The 19620-nt window shown below is 44.0% G+C and overlaps 2 protein-coding genes and 1 long non-coding RNA gene across 4 annotated transcripts in view; 2 read left to right on the forward strand and 1 right to left on the reverse strand.

Annotated features, from left to right (window-relative positions):
- The window catches only part of LOC139250255 (cytosol aminopeptidase-like), a 46378-nt gene extending 44135 nt beyond the window's left edge, over window positions 1-2243 (forward strand). Inside the window, exon 9 of the mRNA XM_070872757.1 lies at window positions 1356-2243. Coding sequence (XP_070728858.1) covers window positions 1356-1551 — 196 coding nt within the window. The 3' untranslated portion in view covers window positions 1552-2243. The remainder of the gene's footprint in view (window positions 1-1355) is intronic.
- Window positions 2244-5280: 3037 nt separating this feature from the next.
- On the reverse strand, window positions 5281-18910 carry LOC139250257 (uncharacterized). Of its 2 annotated transcripts, none has more exons than XR_011591275.1 (2): window positions 18073-18910; window positions 5281-5632 (listed from the first exon to the last, which is right to left on the reverse strand). It is a non-coding gene; the product is annotated as an uncharacterized lncRNA (long non-coding RNA). The 2 variants fall into 2 exon arrangements; XR_011591276.1 differs by having other exon boundaries at window positions 17977-18910.
- LOC139250256 (mediator of RNA polymerase II transcription subunit 28-like) overlaps window positions 18618-19620 on the forward strand; it is a 36871-nt gene continuing 35868 nt past the window's right edge. Inside the window, exon 1 of the mRNA XM_070872758.1 lies at window positions 18618-19448. Coding sequence (XP_070728859.1) covers window positions 19293-19448 — 156 coding nt within the window. The 5' untranslated portion in view covers window positions 18618-19292. The remainder of the gene's footprint in view (window positions 19449-19620) is intronic.

Raw genomic sequence — 19620 nt, forward strand, 5'->3', positions numbered from 1 at the left:
AGTCCCTCCCTAAATCCCTCTCCACCACTCTTAATTTGTTTTAAACCCTCCTTAAAACCTACCTCTTTGACCAAGCTTTTGGACGCCCCTGCTAATATATCCTGTGGCTCGGCATCCATTTTTGTTTGATTATGCCTCTGTGAAGAGCCTTGGAATGTTTTCTGCATTGAAGACACTTGTATAAATGCATGTTGTTAATCTTACACATCTGAGCTCGAGTTTAATTTTATTTTGTGTCGAGCACACTATGGGGACAGATTTTTGTCTTATGACCACCCCGCTATTAGGCATAAGGTGAGCAGTAGGGGGGATGAGAATCGGGGTGGGGGATGGAATTCCCTGGAGGTATGTTCTTTCCCATTTTCAGGCTGACCTTAATTTAGGCTGAAAACAGGCAGAGGCCTGAGTATTGTTTGCAGATCAGGGTCACATCACGTCAGTGCCCTAACACCATATTTGTATCGACCTGCATTCTATTGCACAAACTGCAGGCGGTACAGATCGGGAGCTGGCCATTTCCAGGTGCATTTAGCTACAGTCGGGGAAAGCTGGAAAGGGGTCTGGCACTCAGTTTTCCTGCAGTGTCTTGTGTGTTATGAGCCATTATTTAATATTTTCTGAAAACTGCTGCTTTGTTTGACTCCTGACACTTCCACCTTCCCTTTTAAAGTGTTGCTGCAGGTCCATGGTGCATTGCCGGATTTCCTGCTCTCCTATACAGCCAGCTATCCGTAAAAGTGCAATTAGCACTGGCGCCTCCTCATGTCAATGTAAATGAGGCCTGATCACAAAAATTGATTAGGCCTCCTGCAGATGTCATCAGGTGGTTGGGAGTAGCCCACTGCCTACCCGATATATGCTTCACGTGAAAATCAATCCCATGATGTGGTTGCCTTAGAGTTGAAACAATTGAATGCAAGTCTATAACTATTCATTATACTGTAAATGTTACTGTACCACAACTGAAAAATTGCATTGTGACTGACAGTGAACCATTTTGTCCACTATTCAAAATAAACTGAAAATTTGAGAACATGCTCTTAGTCGATGAAAAGTGAAAATATAAATTAAAAGAGGGAGCTTGTTAGTTTCATACAGGTTGTTGCAGTGATGGCCCAATGAAACAGTCACCCAAGAAATTTGCCCAGCAGGGCAGAGAGTGACTGTGTTTCAATTGAGGATCAAGTGGACATAATGAGAATTCAAGGGGGAATAATTTGGAAAAAAATTTGTTTTAATTTTCTTTTTGAAGGGGATTTTCAATTAAAAAAAAAAATCTGTGATGAACTTCCAAAGAAATACATTCACTTGCTGCCACTTGGTAACTTCCACTCTGCTCTGAAATGTTCCTGCAGGTCTGGTGGTGCGTGTACAGCTGCAGCGTTCTTGCGAGAGTTTGTTACAGTCTCACACTGGGCTCACCTTGACATAGCTGGTGTGATGTCAAACAAAGATGAAGTTCCATACCTGCGAAAGGGAATGGCAGGAAGACCGACCAGAACATTAGTGGAATTTGCAGCCTACCTGAGTCAAGAAAGACAGAAATCTTAAAATGTATTTTTAAAGATGAGTCCACATATTTTTCCACTTCATCAGTTTCATAATTTTGGTACCCAAACAAATGCCCTTTTTTTGTATCTGTGATTAAGCTTACTTTGGATTTTGTTCCCTTTACATTTGGAAAGATGGTACTGAATCAAAAAATTATATTTTTTGTTACCAATTTTATTAATGAACAGTTTTATAATCATGGTTCACATTTGCAGTTGTGACTTATGTTAAATGGTGATTTTTATCTTCTCTGAACCATAATTCCTATCATTCATTGTGCTACTACTCACTTGATGCAAAAGGGAAACTACTTTGCAGCAACACAAAAGCTGCAGTATTCCAGAGTCTCTTGGACAATACAAACAGTGAAAGTGTGAAAACTGACCAGTTTTGAGATGTTTTGAATATAGTTGAAAAATAAGTCTCCCCAGTTTAAAAACAAAAGCTGACGGATGTATTGAGCTTTCAGTATTGCTAGCTGCCAAATAAAGTGGAGACCATGCAAGCCAAAACAATAAAGGAAAATAAACTGGACATAATGAGAATTCCTAACTGATCACAGCTGTGATTACAAAACATTTAGTATTGACAATGCTGATGTCAGATAAAATCTAATTAATGGATGCAAAATCATTCCAGAATGTCGATAATTCTTTTGATCCATCTGCAATAAAAGTACATGTACAAGGAAATACTTGAGTCGGCCAACTAGTGTTCTAAGAGCTGAATGTGAAATCTTAACAATTCAGAGCTGAAATCAACCTCATGTCTTTACTGAGTTGTGACCAACCAATAGAGATCATCATTTATCCCGAACCCTAGGGCAGGACATTGGTTGAGATGACCTGAAGTCCTGTCTACCTCTTCCAATATCTTAGTGGACTACGTTCCTCAACCAAAATTTGTGAGATATTGCTATATTTACTTCTATAACAGTCACTGTTTCAAGAATAATTAGTTAGCCGGGATTTTGCGGTCAACGGTGACGTGATGGTGCTCATCACTGACCTCGAAAAAAGCTGCCTACAAATGTTTAGCCAACACTTTTCCCAACGTTAATTTAATTCTGGCGCCATCTATAAGGGAATCTCTGGTGGCCAGTAACAATGATTTCAGTAAGCACGCTAAGCAGCCAGTCACATTGATGAATTCTGACGCAGCAAACCAGGAAGTAACAAGCAGGTTTTATCATTCACTTTTTATAATTTTACAGAAAAGCGAAATAAAGATATACCTGGAATTAAGGTGGAAGCTGAAATGTCATAAACTTCAAAATAAAATTATTCTAAAAATCTATGGAATTTTTATCATGGAATGTAGAAATTTGACATTCTAAAAATATAAAATCCGTTTTTTCAAGGCCTATTATGGCAGAGTACGCTGTTTTAAAAAAAAATTAATTACACCTCATTCAATAAGGCTCAACTTTTTCAAGGGTTTTTACAGTGAGAATAGAGTGTAAAAAGTGGAAGCTCACGACAATTCAGTGATTTCTAATTGATTTCTATCTGCAAAGACTGCAGCAGCACGCCCTCTGATGGAGCAACTTCAGGATTTCCGTGTTTAAATACCATGTGCAGACTCCAGAAGTTTCTGTAATGATGGCAAATGCTGACATTACAACTGCAGATTCCGGACCATTGTTTGAAGTGCTTTAAGATACTTCAATGCAATAAGATGATAAGTAAACATGTATTTTTATAATTTAGGATCAGGTTGCAATTTGTTCTGATGAATTTTAAGCTGACCTTATTGAAGGTGATTGTTCCATGGCATTGAGGTGCAACATATAACTGGTGATCAAAGATACTCAGTTGAACAGCAGTTGGTTCCTTGGTGACATCATCTGTAGACCTGGGATCAGGTTCACATATATGTTGATAACACACATATCTGCCTCCACTGCCACTGCTTTTGTAACATCCTGTCTTGGAGGAGTCATAACTTTCTCCAGTTTAACAATGGAAAGTCCAAAGCCTTTGCCTTTGGCCCTGTCACAAACTTTGCTCCCTTGCCACTGATTACATTACTCTCCCTGACCACTTTTTCAGGCTGAAGCAAAGTATTTGCAACTTTGTATCATGTTTGACCCTGAATTGAGTTTAAGACCCCCTAACCGTTCTATCACTTCTATTTCTACAACATTGCCCACTTCCACCCTATCTCTGCTTCTGTACTGTTGAAATCTTCCTTCAAAATGTCAATTGAAAATTTCAAAACTGAGATTGATAGATTTTTGTTAGGCAAGCGTATTAATGGTTACGGAACAAAGACAGGTAGATGGAGTTAAGATATAGATTAGCCATGGTCGAATTGAATGGCGGAACAGGCTCGAGGGGCTGAATGGCCCACTTCTGTTCCTCAGTTGTCACCTCAGTATTCAAATGCTCCAAACCCTTCCTTCCTGACATTCCATCCACTAGTTGGCATAAATTCCAATCTTTCCAAAACTGTACCACTTGTATCCAATGTTCCCTATAAGCTGTGCTTTGTTCTGTGCGGCCTGTTTTAATGCTTGGTCCCTTTAACTTTCTGTGCATGCGCGATATATACGATGTAATAGCTGGTAAGCGGCCTGCGTGGGACCTTTGAGATTACTGTGTGGCCGCACATCTTGGGGGTGAACCATTGCTTATATCCTGTTCCACAATAAATCCTGTTCACCTATCACCCCTGACTTTACTGACTTGTAATAGCTTCCTGTTCCCCATTTCTTAAATTTAAATCCTACTCCTTGTTTTTAAATGTCTCAATTGACTTTCACCACCCTATCTATACAACCTCCTTCAACCTTATATCTCTTCCCTATTTCCCTGAATACTCCATTCCTTTGAAAAAGGCCTTTTGTGCATCCTTGTCCCTTTGTTCTGCTGTTGGTGTCAGAGCCTTTAGTGGTTAGAGTCCACTCTCTGGGGATCCCTCCCTGAATCTTTTCACTTGTTCAAAAGCTTCAGAACCCACCTGTTTGAACAAACTTCCAGTCACCCCTCATAATATTTCCTTTCCTGGCTTGATAGCTGTTTTACATAAATAGTAGACTGATATCCGTTCTTCACACCAAGAGTGACCAACACATGGAATGGAGTTCTAGGTAGAGGAGTGAAAGGGAAAATTAAGAAAAAGTTAAATTCTATGATGGAAGTATACGGTCCTCCTAGATGGATGAGTTACTTTGAGGCAAAATGCCTTCCTCATCTGTATCTTGAGTAAGTGATAACTAGATTCTTAGAGATGAAGATGAAGCTGAGATACAAATTTCTCTGATGGTTGGAATGTAAAGACCTCCTCAAAAGTTATCTGAGGCTCTCCTGTTCTACCAAGATCCATTTTGAGTGAATGATGTAGATGTACATTTGAGTACAAGTTGTATCTTAGCTGCCGCCTAATAAATAAGTTTGGCAAATTAGTTCCACCTCCACCATGATAAAGCAGTTTGAGTTGCTTAATTTTCACTCAGTTCACACTCTTTTTCACAAAAGAAATGGGAACATAATCCAACTCCTTGAAGGCAATGTTATGGTTGAGGCTTTTCCCCCAACACCATTAAGAAGACCGTCTCCTATCATTTAAATCTGTTACATTTGCTATGTATGGATTGCAGCTCCGGTTTAAAAATGAACTTCTATTCACTGGAGTTTACGTGGGAAATCTACCATCTTCTGTCTCCTCTGAAAGGTGCAAAATACAATAATGTCAACCCCACCATCTCATAAATCAAGACACAAACTCTTAAAAATCAAGAGATTTAGTACAGGTATATAAATCATGTTGCTATTTTTTTCAAACATAAACCAATATAGATTGACAGTTTATAAACCTCGACTGGCTTATTTCATTTCGAACAGGTCAGAGCTCTTTACAAAAACTATGGGCTAGATTTTGCACTGCATTTCCGCTCGGTTTCTCGGCGGTATTGATCGTTTTGGGCGAAAATCGAGCCGGCAGTTTCGAAGTATTACTGGGGAGCGTGCACTGTCCATAGTCCACCATCGCCCGATTTTTGACTCAGCGGTGACTCATAGGTAAGTAGAAAATAAACGCCCACGAGAAGCAGCGGGAGCTGGGCGGTAGGTAAGTAGCCCTGCAAAAAAAGATAAGTTAATGGGTTTTTAATAAATATTTTAAAATTCTTTTACAGTAATTAAGGTGAAAAGGGTCCTGAGAATGTTTTCTGAATTTTTATTTTATGTTTCTTTGGAAAAAATATTTTTTGTGTTTACCCCCTCCTAGGCCTAACCCCGCAGCCTCGGTCTAAATTTTTAGTAATTACCGCCCATTTTGTTTAAGAACCCCCCCAATTGGCCCAAGATTCCATTTTCTGCCGAGAATCGGGGTGTAAGGTCCATTTAAATTCTATTCCTCTCGTAATGAACCCCTGTGCTTTATTTGCACTTTTATGCCATTATTAACCTGCGTTGCTACTTTGAATGATTTGTGAATCTATACCCCGAGATCCCTTTGCACCTCTACTCCATTTTTTAGACTCTTATTTTCCAAGGAGTAGTTGGCCTCCTTATTCCTCCTACCAAAATCCATCACCTCACATCTATATTGAAATTCATGTGTTATTTAGATGCCAGTTCTGCAAGTGTGTTTATGGTATAATTAATGAAAAGCTTTTAGTTCGTCATGTACAAGCTCTATTAAAAACAAAAATGACTGGGATATATAAAAGAACTGCATAATAATGCAATATCTTTTCAGAAACATCACTCAGTTACACAGTTATGTATCGACAAACAATCCAAAGGCCCATGGTGACCTGAAAGAGGCATATCTATTCATGCAATTAGTATTAATTTTCAAGTTTTCAACAGATGAGCTCAACCTCATGTCGCTACAGCAATGGCTGCACAAGCAGCAGGAGCAGCAGTTTTCCTGTGGCGCTGACATGCTGTGTAGATACAGATACATAATTAGAATATTAATCATAATGCAACCAGACAAGTGCTGCAGTTCTTTAGTTCACAGTATTAAAAAGAATTGGAACAAAAACACACATCCATACTTTCAACTTCAATCACTTCTATTAATAAACATTGTCTTCTTGAACCAGAAATGCAGCACTTATTCACAACTGCAGAAAAATACATACACAATTTGCATCACCGAATTAAAAGCAAAAAGCAGGAAAAGCTATAATTTAACAGAAATAAACATTCATCTTTCTGGACAGGAGAACCAATCAGATTGACTTCAAAACTAAAATGGTGACGTAAAGATGTTAATTTACGAATTTTGCATCATGTTTTTTCTCAAACATTCTGCACAATATTAATCCCTGTTCTTCTCACAGTGTTGAATTATTTTAGGTACTTCACAATTAAATAGCGGGAAACAAACTTCATTGTACACTCAATTTTGAATCCCTATTTCAAACATATCAGTTTAATCGAAGTATTTTCTGTGTCTTTCTCAATAAACAAATAGTGGTTTCTTCTAAAGTAGCTTGCAATTTTTATACATCATTACATAACTATTAAAACAATAAATATTTAAGAGGAAATCTATATTTATATTATTCCTGAGATTTGTTCGGACTATAGAACGACAGGCAAAATAAAATGGTTTGTGTTTTTCCCTTTTTTTAGTGCTCTTCCTAAACGTCTTAATATTTTCAAGTTAATAAAAAAGTAATATGTAACTCCTGCAAATCCTCCCCTGCCCTCCCCATCCTCAACAACATTGTTGCATGTTTGTGTAAAGCTACTCACTTCAGTCGATCATTCAAAATCAACTATTGGGAAATTTCAATTTTTAAATGTTTTAAGCATTTCAGAGCCTATTTGAAAGCATTTGGACTTCAAGACCAGGTTGAAACTTGTTTCGATGAGGGGAAAATTGATTCTTGCTTGTTTCTTCCAAAATCATATTTGAAACATGGGGGTACAAGTGTTTTTAATCATTCATTTCTTTGTGAAAAGTTAATTAAAAATCTTTACATTCGTTCAAGACTCATTGCAGCTTTGACAGAATAAGTTACTCCAAGTTTGCCTTTCCCTCTTTCAAAAAGTAATTGATACCAAGGGACGTTCAATATCACTTTCCCGTATTTTTTTCTGGCTTTAAACAATTTTCCGAATTTAAAAAAAAATGTCACCATGGGCCTAAAAATTGTTTGCTGTAGTCTCCTTCCAGCAGCCATTGTACACGTGCTGCGTCTTTAACTGTGTTGTTCCAAAGTGCAGTCGGTATTCAGCCCCAGGAATGGATTACACGCGTCTGGAGTGGACCTTCACCCAGCCATCTCTCTCTTCCTCTTTGGCTGTCTCTCCGACCCTCTGTTTCTTTCTCCCTGTCCCTGTCTCCACTGTAAGGGGTGGTTTGCAGGGGATCAGCTTTCCCTTCTGACCTTATATGAGCGGTTCCGAATCACTCCCACACCCTTGGTTCTAGACACTGGAATTATGAAGGGACTGTGACAGACTTGGACAATCGATTTCAAGGTAGGAAGCAGGTATGGCTTTATTGTGTTTAAAAAGAAGTAAAAGGCAACCTTTAATAACACACACAGACCAATACACACTGAAGGGTACAACACATTGAATAAAATGTCAAATTACAGCCTGTGGGGAAAAGAATACAGCTTAAACTCTAAATGGGGTAAAGAGGAGAATGCAGATACATTTACACAAGTTATCCCAGCCTCCCCCCTCCCAATTCCCCTAACTAACTAAGTTATAGCTCTGGGGGTTTAGGGGCTATGCTCACCAATCCCTTTAGACAGTTGCCGGTGAATCACGGTTTCGGAGTTCGCTGCACTTGGCCTTCTAGGCGAGCCGTACCCCAGACGGAGGAGAGGACTTCGGACCGCGTAGTCTTCGGTTGGGGTGCGTCCGTTGATGCGCTAAGTTGCGTTTTGGATGTATGGGGTAAGTACCCACTTTCTTTGGTTACGAATAGTTTTAGTTAGTCCCTTTTTGTAATTTCTCCCCCGTTGGGTCGTTCAGAAGCAGATTGTAGAGTGGTTGTCAATTTGGTTGCCGACAACCTTCCGTTTCGTGGGCCTCGTGCTCGGTCAGTTCCTGATCAGTTCTGGTAGTTTCCTTCACTATTCCATTTCTTCACTGTAGAGGAAGCAGGCTGCTTGTGTCTGTGTCTGTGTTCTCCTTCCTTTTCCTTGTAAAACTGGGGGATAAATATATCCCCAAAAAAAGGCTCAGTTATCTCCCATCAAATCTCTTGGGCACGGTTTAAACTGTTCTGTCCATTGATTTTCAAATGTCTCCTTTGTCAGCAGTAACTCGATTAGGGTGTGAAAATGTGCTATCACTGGTTTTGCATTGTTTTAGTATTGTCCAGTTTTCTGACCATGATTTCCATTGTGCTTGATTGGGTAATTCGATTATCTCTTAGGGGGGAATAGCCTGGGATCCTTAATACACGAATTTGCTTCAGAGGTAGGCCCCACCTCCTGTATTTGGTAACTCTTTTTCGCAGCCAAAATGTTGTAGAATCTTAAAATTGATATGCTCCTTCCCATAGATGTTTAGGGGATCTCAAGCTTCTGTAATTTAGGTCCATTTTGAATTCCCTTTCCTATGAGTCCAAACACTGGGGGGGGTCTCCATGAATGCATCCCCTTTTATCCCCCGCAGGCTTCGTCTGCCCCTTTAAACTCATTTTAAAAGCCCAGAAAGGAATTCTTCTCCTCTGCAGGGGAAAGGTACCTGGAATCTTTGCGAGATATTGGTAAATTCTACACCACCTGTCCCTGTCTCTCCATCCTCCCTCTGTCCCTGTCTCTCCATCGCCCTCTGTCCCTGATTCTGCATCTCCCTCTGGCCCTGTCTCTCTCCATCTCCCTCTGTTCCTGTCTCTCGCTCTCCCTCTGTCTCAGTCTCTCTCTCCCTCTGTCCCAGTCTGTCTGTCTCTCCAACTCTCCCTATGTCCCTGTCTCTCACTCTGTCTTGCTGTCTCTGCAAAGAACATCAGCGCAAAAGGAGAAGCAGAGAATCAGTGTTGATTCAGGAGAGAGCTTTCCTCCCATTTTGTTAAATATTTAAAATCCAGTCTTTGTTGGAAAATTAGCAGAATTCTTTCCCTCTTAGGGGAAACACATCTTGACAATGCTCTTCTGTTTGTGCTCTGGTGATAATGAAGGTGCTCAGATCAGACACAGCTTCACTAACCTGTTCACAATTAATTAAATGTTCCTGCTCAGTGTAATCCTGAGTGATAACTGATTGCAGGTTTTAGGAGATGATTAAATGAGGCACTGACAGAGAATGTTAGATTTTTTTTTACCACGATTGTATATAGCGCAGGGAATCTCTCTCCCCCAATCTCTCTCCCCCAATCTCTCTCTTCCCCCTCCCCCCCTCTCTCCCTCTCCCCCCCCGTCTCTCTCCATCTTCCCCCCCCCCCCGTCTCTCTCCATCTCCCCCCCCCCCCGTCTCTCTCCCTCTCCGTCTCTCTCCCTCTCCCCTCCCCCCCCCCCCGTCTCTCTCCCTCTCCCCTCCCCCCCCCCCCGGTCCCTCTCCCCTCCCCCCCCCCGTCTCTCTCCCTCTCCCCTCCCCCCCCCCGTCTCTCTCCCTCTCCCCCCCCTCCGTCTCTCTCCCTCTCCCCCCCCCCTCCGTCTCTCTCCCTCTCCCCCCCCCCTCCGTCTCTCTCCCTCTTCCCCCCCCCCCTAGTCTTTCACTCTTTCCCCCCCCCCTCCTAGTCTCTCTCTATTCCTAGTCTCTCTGTCTGAATCTCCATTACCAGCAATAACATTTTTAGCTTTAACGCAAACAGACAGCTTCTTGTTTTCTTCCTGATTTGTCAAATCGTGGAAATCCATCATTGGCACTGCTTGACATATCAATTTCCAAAGAGCTGGGTATCATTTTTCTTGTGTCTCCATTTTGTTAAGATCCAGCACTTGCCCCCACCACTCATCCAGATTCGTTACTGGAAATCGGGCAGTTCAGAATCTACTTGATACTGGTTCCACTCATTATGATTGTTTATTTTTCATCATCAGATTTTGTTACAGATGAAAATTGTTATGTATGTATGTAGACCTTACCCAAATGTAAGACTTGCCACCAGGGGGCACACCTGTGGGAGACCTACGGTTCACCTGTGTACCCTGGGGAAAGCAGGTATAAAAGGTGACTCGCCATGCTGCTTCCTCACTCTAGAGTCCGAAATAAAGAGATCAAGGCCATAACAGTTTGAGCTTGTGATATAGTCCTGTGGATTTATTTTGAACATAACAAATTGGCGACGAAAAACGAATCACAAACTTTCACACGGTAATGGCTGCCGTTGGTATTCTTGAGAGATTTGTTGAGGGTGAAGATTGAGAACCCTTTGCTGAGCACCTCGCCCAGTACTTTGTGGCCAACGAATTGGACAAGGCTGAGATGGAGGCCAAGCGCAGGGCGATTCTCCTCACCGTATGTGGGTCATCGGTATATGGCCTCCAAAAAAAACTTGCTGGCACCGGTCAAAATAACGGACAAATCTTACCCAGAGCTGTGTACACTGGCTAAGGAACATCTCAAACCAAAGGAGAGCATCCTGATGGCCAGGTACCGCTTTTACACGCACCGTCGCTCCGAGGGCCAGAATGTGCCGAGTTTTGTCGCCGACCTAAGACACCTTGCGGGGCAGTGCGACTTTGCAGGATCCTTGGGGGAAATGTTGCGGAACTTTTTTGTGCTTGAAATTGGCCACGAGGTCATTCTTCGCAAACTGCTATCTGCCGAATCTCTAGATCTGAACAAGGCCATCACGATAGCCCAAGCCTTCATATCCATGAGCGACAACACGAAACAGATATCTTCACAGAATCGAAGTTCACCGGCGAGCACCGTGCACAAAATAATGTTTGCAGCAGGCAGAATGGCACAGGGCAGGGCCCACACGGTTGCAGAGGCTAGACCTAGGCCTAGACTCTGAGTCCGCCGTAGGGCGTGAATGCGTATCAATTAGCATCGTGTTGGCGCTGCGGGGGCATCCATAGACCTTATCAATGTCGATTCAAGCCCGATGTGTGCAAGGACTGTGAAACACTGGGCCATCTCCAGCGAATGTGCAAACGATCTCTGACTCACCACGTGGCAGAGTCAGGAGAGGACGACCGATCCAGCGAGGATCACAATGATCGAGCAGCGAGGCAATTGAACCTGAGGATGAAGAGGAAATATATGGATACACACCTTCACCACCAAAAGCCCTCCGATAATGTTAAAAGTTGAACTTAACGGCACTGCAGTATCCATGGAACTAGACACGAGGGTGAGTCATCAGTCATGAGCCAGAAGGCTGTGGAGCGACGAAACCAAGCGACCCGAGCTGATCCCGATTCAGGCAAAGCTGCGCACCGACACCAAGGAACTGATACCAGATATTGGTAGTGCGGACATAAAAGTATTCCATGAGGGAGCAGTGCAAGAATTACCACTGTGGATTGTTTCAGGTGATGGGCCAATGCTGCTTGGAAGGAGGTGGATGGGGAAGATTCGATGGAACTAGGAAGATCTCTGTGTACCCACTCCAGCGAACGAGGCCTCCCTTTCCCAAAGGCCGAGCAAACCCCCTCTTCCAGCTGAACCAGGCATCGAAGTGCAGATCCATTTGCAGATCCCTGAGGCACAGGCCGCTCATCACAACCACGAGAAGGTAAAGTTCAACCGAGCAGAGGAACAGGTGCGGTACCCACCACCCGAAGCCAACGACCCCTTCGCGATGATGGAAGAGGCTCCAGGTTGACCATGCGGAGTGGGACTCTGGCCGAAACGATCCGAATGCATCTTCCCGACGCCAGAGGCAAAATACCTGGGGAGGAAAATCACGGCAGTCGGCATCACAGACATGGACGAAGGTGTGTCCAGACCACGGGATGAGAGAGCATCCAGACCACGGAAGGTCGCCGCAACGGAATGGAGGAATGTGTCGCCCAGCAAGGAAGATGACTGGGTTCGGGGCAAAGGTAAAGGGGCAGCCATGCTCAAATAAATTGTGTACACCATGTAACCCATGCGAGCGGTCTTTCACAGCCAATGATGTACCATTGGGTTGGGAGTACCTTACAACAAGCCAAAGTGGCAGGCGAACATCATCCGGTCGTATATGTATCTGACAAAGTACTTGTAACAAGTGATGTGTTGTCACACGGGGTCGGGTGTGTTATACAGCAAACCAAAGTAGCGGGTGAACCCCAACCAGTTGTATATGTATCTAACAAAGCATCCGTAGCAAGTGAGATGTTACCGCACGGGGTCGGGAGTGTTGCGTAGCAAGCAAAAGTAGCGGGCGAGCCCCAAATGATTGAACATGCATCAAATAAGTTAAACAAAGCAGCAGCCTGTGTTCATGGGACTAAAGAGACGTACCAAAGAGTGTCCCAATATGTGCTCGAGTCAGACAAGCTGCTCATCCCACAAGCTTGGGAGAGCAGAGGCACCATTATCGATGTGTTGCTTCGAGAATGTCCAACACTGTGCACTGTAACATGATCCGCCACGGGCCAGGCACAGAGAGCGGCACCCATGCTCTCAGTTGGCCACCGTTGCCCACCCCCGGGGTGAAACGGCGCAGCCTGAAGACCCACTCGCGGTCGTGGAAGTGCTCGAAAGTGAGGGGTCAACTGTAACAGCCCTCCAGCTTAGGACCTGACCAGCCAGGATCCCATGTTACCACCTGCCAAAGGTGAACTGCTAGACGGGACGTGACAACCTATCCGCCAAAAAGACGATAGACCCATCCCAACGTTGCAAAGCAAGGCAGGGCGGCTACACGCAGTCGGTGGTCCGGGGCCCCCATACTATGGCCCAATGTCCACGGGGACCATTAGGCCTCCCGCCACTACCGAAAGTCTCAAGGTTATTGCGGCCATCCTGGGCTTTCCAAATCTCAGGGTCAGCGCCCAAATCACCAAACCTAGCACCACGCGTGCCACAGTAGACTTCCTACAGACCCGGCTATTCTGGGTGTTACGCAATCACCAGACCGAATCACTCAGAACCGAGCCTTCCGCATGCCATCAGCAGAGAATGCACCGTAAGTGCACGGCCCCTCCACACGACATCGGAATAAGTGATGCAGACCATGTTCATGGACCCAGTCGGGCAGCTCGTACCGCATTAGCCAAGGGTGGGAATGGAGTGCATGTGATGAAAACGGAGTGTTTGATTGTGAAACCATGTACCGCACTAACAAGTAAAGCAGTGGGACGAGACCAAACTGCGCACGACAGATAACCAGGAACCACACCGTAAGGACCTGGCCCCCAGCGACCCACCAACACGATCAACCTCACCGTCAACCACAAGGATGAACCCACCATGTCAAGACTTCAACCCAGGTGATCGACCCGAGGGTACAGGGCGCCAGATCGCCTCAACTTGCAAATAACTTGCACAGTAAGACTTTGGGGGGGGAGGGGGAGTGATGTTATGTATGTATGTAGACCGTACCCAAATATAAGACTTGCCACCAGGGGGCACACCTGTGGGAGACCTAAGGGTCACCTGTGCACCCTGGGGCAAGGAGGTATAAAGCTGCTTCCTCACTCGAAAGTCTGAAATAAAACGACCAAGGTCTCAACAGTTTGAGCTTGTGACATAGACCTGTGGATTTATTCTGAACATAACAGAAATCATGTCAGTAGATTAATAATTGCATCTTCATCTTAATCCAATTTTTTAAGTGGATGTAGTAGTCCCCAACACCTCAAGAATTTTGTATGATAGTGGTAATTTTCTTGGTAGTTTCTGGACAGCTGTAGAATAAAACTTTCTGACTCCAGCATAGAAGTTATGAAATGTGGCATTGTCTAAATTTCCATTAGCAGCAATAAAAATTTTAGCTTTAATGCAAACAGACAATTTCTGGTTTTCTTCCTGACTTGTTAAATCTTGGAAATCCATCATTGGTACTGCTTGACACATCCGACATGACAAATCGATTGAGCAGTGTTTTTAGCAGTTTAATGCTGTCTTCCCAGTGGTAGGCAATTCTCAAATCCTTGTCTTGAGAAAAATCATTGTCGGCTAATAAATCATCCAACCCATGTTCCAAAAAAAGAAAGTAAAGATGCATTTCCTCATCTTGTATGTATGTGTAAATTCACTGAACTAGGCCAGGTTGCTCTGTTTCATTGTTGCTTCCAAAATAGGCTTTAAGGGGCTCCCTCTGGTTATCACATCTTGCTATTGCTTGGCGGAGACTGAGCCACCTTGTTCCTCCATGTTTTATTCGTTAAAGCTCGTTTGCATCATATCAGTGCTAGTATTGCTCTCTTCATTTTACGCTACCGTTAAAATTATTTCTAAAAGTCCAGTAGCAGATCTGCCACTGGTTTTGAGATTGCTTCAACAGCATCCTTCGCTGCAGGATGCGCAATGTGGGAAACACAAGGCAGACTGTACATGGAACTTGACTGTTGTTTTATCCAACTTAAAACAGTTATTGGCAGGGTCAGAAGAGAAATAATAACATTCTCCCATGGAATGTGATGGTTAGCAAAAACAGAATTTATTACATTATGGTTTTCTGCATTTGCTGTATTACATGTGTATATATATTAATGACTTGGGTACAGGGCACAATTTCAAAATTTTCAGAGGACACAACCTTGGAAGTATAGTGAACAGTGAAGAAGATAGTGATAGACTTCAAGAGGACACAGACAGGCTGGTGAAATTTCACGAAGAAAAATGAAGTGTGATACATTTTGATCGAAAGAATGAGGGGAAATATCAACTAAATGGTACAATCCTAAAGGAGGTGTACGAACAGAGAGACCTGGGGGTATATGTGCACAAATCGTTGAAGGTGACAGGGCAGGTTGAGAAAGCTTCATAAATAGAGGTATACTGTACAAAAGCAAGGAAGTTATGATAAATCTGTATAAAACACTGGTTCAGTCTCAACTGGAGTATTGTGTCCAATTCGGGGCACTGCACTTTAGGAAGAATGTGAAGGCCTTAGAGAGGGTGCAGAAAAGATTTACGAGAATGATTCCAGGGATGAGGGACTTCAGTTAAGTGGATAGACTGGAGAAGCTGGGGTTGTTCTCCTTCGAGCAGAGAAGAGTGAGAGGAGATATGATAGAGGTGTTCAATATCACGAGGTGTCTGGACAGAGTAGATAGAGAGAAACTGTTCCCATTGGCAAAAGTGTCGAGAAGCAAAGTTCACAGATTTAAGGTAATTGGCAAAAGAACCAAAGGCAACATAAGAAACAACTTTTTTACACAGCGAGTGGTTAGGATCTGGAATGTACTGCCTGAATGAGTGAGCCTCCACCACCCTTTCATTGCTTTCAAAGGGGAGTTGGATAAGTACCTGAAAGAAAAACAGTTGCAGGGCTACAGGGAAAGGGCAGGGGAGTGGGACTAGGTGAGGTCCTCTTGCAGAGAGCCGGCATGGGCTGAATGGCCACCTTCCATGCAGTAACCTTTCTATGATTCTTCGATACATATTTCCATGGATAAGAAGTCTGTTTTTACAACTTTCAGAGTCTGGTGAAAGTACTTAAATCAAACCTCCTTGTTGAGGTTGGTTACTCCAGAATTCCCAATGCTGATGTCCTCACAATAAACAAGACAAAATGTGTGTTCATCTGCTGTTTTTTACTGGTCCAGTCTACAATGTATTTGCAGCTGTAGTGGCACCATTTGCTTTGATTTTTCTTTTCCAACATGACTAAAAGATGGATTGTCAAAAAGGAAAACTTATCTCCTTGTAATCTGTCAAATAGTGGCATTGGAATGAATTACCTCATTGCCCTCGCGGTAAAAATACCTTAAAAATATGGTACTTAGGCAATAATAAACAAAATAAAATGCTGTGAAAGGAAAAATTAACAAATCCCTGGGTTCCATGATCCAATGGAGATTACACTGAACTAGAAAAACAGAAGTCAACAGAGATTGAAAGCCTGCCGAGTGCAAAATGCTCCACTGTCAATCTTGTCCTAAAATAGAATCATAGAATGGTTACAGCACAAGAGGAGGCCATTCGGCCCGTGTAGGCTCTCTGCAAGAGTACTTCAGCTAGTCCCACTCCGCTGCCCTTTCCCCGTAGCCCTGCAAAGTTTTATCTTTCAGGTACTTATCCAATTCCCTTATATCATAACCACTGCTCCCATTTTTTATGGACGGCGGGTGCAGATAATGGTTTTGCTGTTGCCATTTACAGCTCCTCTAGAATAATCTTTTGTTTCTTGTCCTATTGTCACCCACTTTTGCCTTGCACCATCATCCTTTTTGTCATTTAATCACTCCTGCCTTCCATCCTATCACACACAACATTTTCTGGTTTTATTCCAGATGCAATATAACTAGACTATGCAAATCTTATTTCATTCATGGATATTAGATTTTCTGTCGAAAGCACTGGGAAAATGGATTAGAATTTATCCAGTCCAAGGACCTCTCAGATTAGCCCTCAATCAACCATTAAATCAAAGCAAAATATTGTGAATTCTGGAAATTTGAAATAGAAACTTAGAAATTTACAGTGCAGAAGGAGGCCATTTCGTCCCATCGTGTCCGCGCCTGCCAATAAAGAGCCACACAACCCTTGGTCAGTAGCCCTAAAGGTTACATATAAACCTATGAACAATGACGGGAAGGCAAAGAGCACCCAGCCCAACCAATCCGCCTCACTACAACTGCGACACCCCTTATACTAAAACATTCTACACCCCACCCAACCGGAGCCATGTGATCTCCTGGGAGAGGCAAAAGCGAGATAAAAGCCCAGGCCAATTTAGGGAGAAAAAATCTGGGAAAATTCCTCTCCAATCCATCCAGGCAATTGAAGCTAGTTCAGAAGATCACCCTGGCTGTATTCTATTCCCTGCAGTACTTACCATTATATCTGTTCTATCCAACAAAAGGTCATCCAGTCTAATCCTAATTACCAGCTCTCGGTCCATAACCCTGCATGCAGGTTGCTGCACTTTAAGTGCCCATCCATCTCTTAAAAGTGGTGAGGGTTTCTGGATCCACCACTCTTCCAGGCAGTGAGTTCCAGATCCCCACAACCCTCTGCGTAAAGAAGCCCCCCCATATGCATATTGCATGCATTCAGATATGGAGCTTTTAATTTTGTTTTATGTATATACGCTCTGTCCCTTCCTGTCACACTCTGGTTATTATTACCCAATTCGCTACCCTGCACTTTTGCCTTCTCCTTTCTCTTTGACTTTTTTAATTTCCCGCTCACTGGATCTCTCCCCCCGACTATTTAGTTTAAATCCCTATCTACAACCCTAGTTATTCGATTCGCCAGGACACTGGCCCCGACCTGGTTCAAGTGAAGCCCGTCCTGATGGAACAGCTCCCTCTTATCCCAATACTATTACCTGTCTCTGTAATGGCTATTAGATCAAAGCCATTTATCACTATTTGTGCCACTAATTTATCTATCTTATTATGAATGCTTTATGCATGCAGATAAAAAATTAAAATTAAATACTCTTTACCATTATTCCCTGCTTTCACCTTATTTGCTGATGCACTATTACCATTAAACTCTCTGGGTTAGAAATTGTCCTTCGCCCAAATTGGGGCACACCTACTGTTTTTTAAAGTTTTTCTCCGCTGCAGTCCATCGGGCGGAGTTACAGGAGAAATTCATCATTTTGTTTTTTTTTCTCTCCATGGTATGGTGTGGTGTTCCAGTCGAGTGTGAGGCAGAAGCGTCCTTGCAGTGGGTCCATCACCTCGATCAGTCATCAGCACGATGTGGATGTGTAGCGTCGTGCTGACGCATCACAACATCTCTCCCCTTCAGTTAAAGGGGAGAGCGCTGTGAACTCTGCTGCCACTTCAGTGGCACCCACTAGGTCACCAAGGAGGTGTTCGGCCGGGCCAGTGGCCTGGCACCCAAGCGAGGGTGCCAAGCTGCCTGTTGGCGGCCCGGCCAAACCCGGGGGCACAACTGTCGGGCCAACCTGGCAATCGGCCGACAAAAAAAAACATGGCAGCTGCCGTAGTGCGCACTTCCCTTTTAGGGGGGCTGTGCCGCCATTTCACACAGAGTGCACCAACAGCTGTTGGCGGCACCGGCCAGTGGCTGGGCCGCTCCCATGGAGCAATTTCGGGTAAGGGACAATTTTGCGAGGGGTCCCTGCCAGATTGTACGGGGTCGGCCCATGTACGTCGTGACAAGAAAACTGGCGGAGCGGTACCGGACACCGCTTCGCTCCTAAGGGCAATTTCTAAAATGGTGGCCCTTCCACGGGGTCAGCGGCCATTCCGTGCCAGGTCTTATCGAAAGGGGCAATTTTGGCCTTTCTGTATCTTCCTGTCATACTACTTATGTTTATCCAAATCGCTGCACTTCTCTATGGCCTTGACTTTTCTCCTTTCGATTTCTAAATTTCCCCTCACCTGACCCTTCCCCCCCTTTTAGTTTAAACCATAACCTCTCCACCCCCAGATGTCGATAAAACAGAAAGGTTTGGCCAACATTCAGACTGAAGGACTACAATGTTCGTGAAAAAGTGATTAAACCAACGTCAATAACGCCTAATAACATCAAACATTGGATATTCCAGTTATGTCACTTGCACAGTCATTGGGATAGAAGCACAGCTGGCATCTTCACCCCAATCAAAAAAGGGCCTTTGAAATCGATTTTCTCATTGAAAAGTTGTAATGAGCAAATTCTTATTTTTGTAAACCATATCTTTTGTTAAAACGTTCAGAATGGTATGTTAAAGTTGGCAACATTTTCCAGACATTTGGAGTCAATCCAGCCACAGGGGCCGCGCATGCGCAGTGAGGCCAGCACAAGATGGCCGCCGCGCTCTCGGGGATGTTTCCGCACCCGCCGCAGAATCCGCCGCCGCCTTCTGGAGCCGGGCCCCCAGCACCTACCGGGCCCGGCCTCGCCGCAGCCCCGCCTCGACCTCCCAGCACCCTGGTGGACGAACTCGAGGCTTCATTTGAGGTAACGGCAGCGTTGGAGTGAAGAGATCAGGAACGAGAGGAGGAGGAGGGGAGGAGAGAGGGGGAGGAGAGGGGGGAGGAGAGGGGGAGGAGAGGGGGGAGGAGAGGGGGGAGGGGGAGGAGAGGGGGGAGGGAGAGGAGAGGGGGGAGGGAGAGGAGAGGAGGGAGAGGAG

The sequence above is a fragment of the Pristiophorus japonicus genome, unplaced genomic scaffold (assembly GCF_044704955.1).
Source record: "Pristiophorus japonicus isolate sPriJap1 unplaced genomic scaffold, sPriJap1.hap1 HAP1_SCAFFOLD_359, whole genome shotgun sequence".
Classification (NCBI taxonomy): domain Eukaryota; kingdom Metazoa; phylum Chordata; class Chondrichthyes; family Pristiophoridae; genus Pristiophorus; species Pristiophorus japonicus.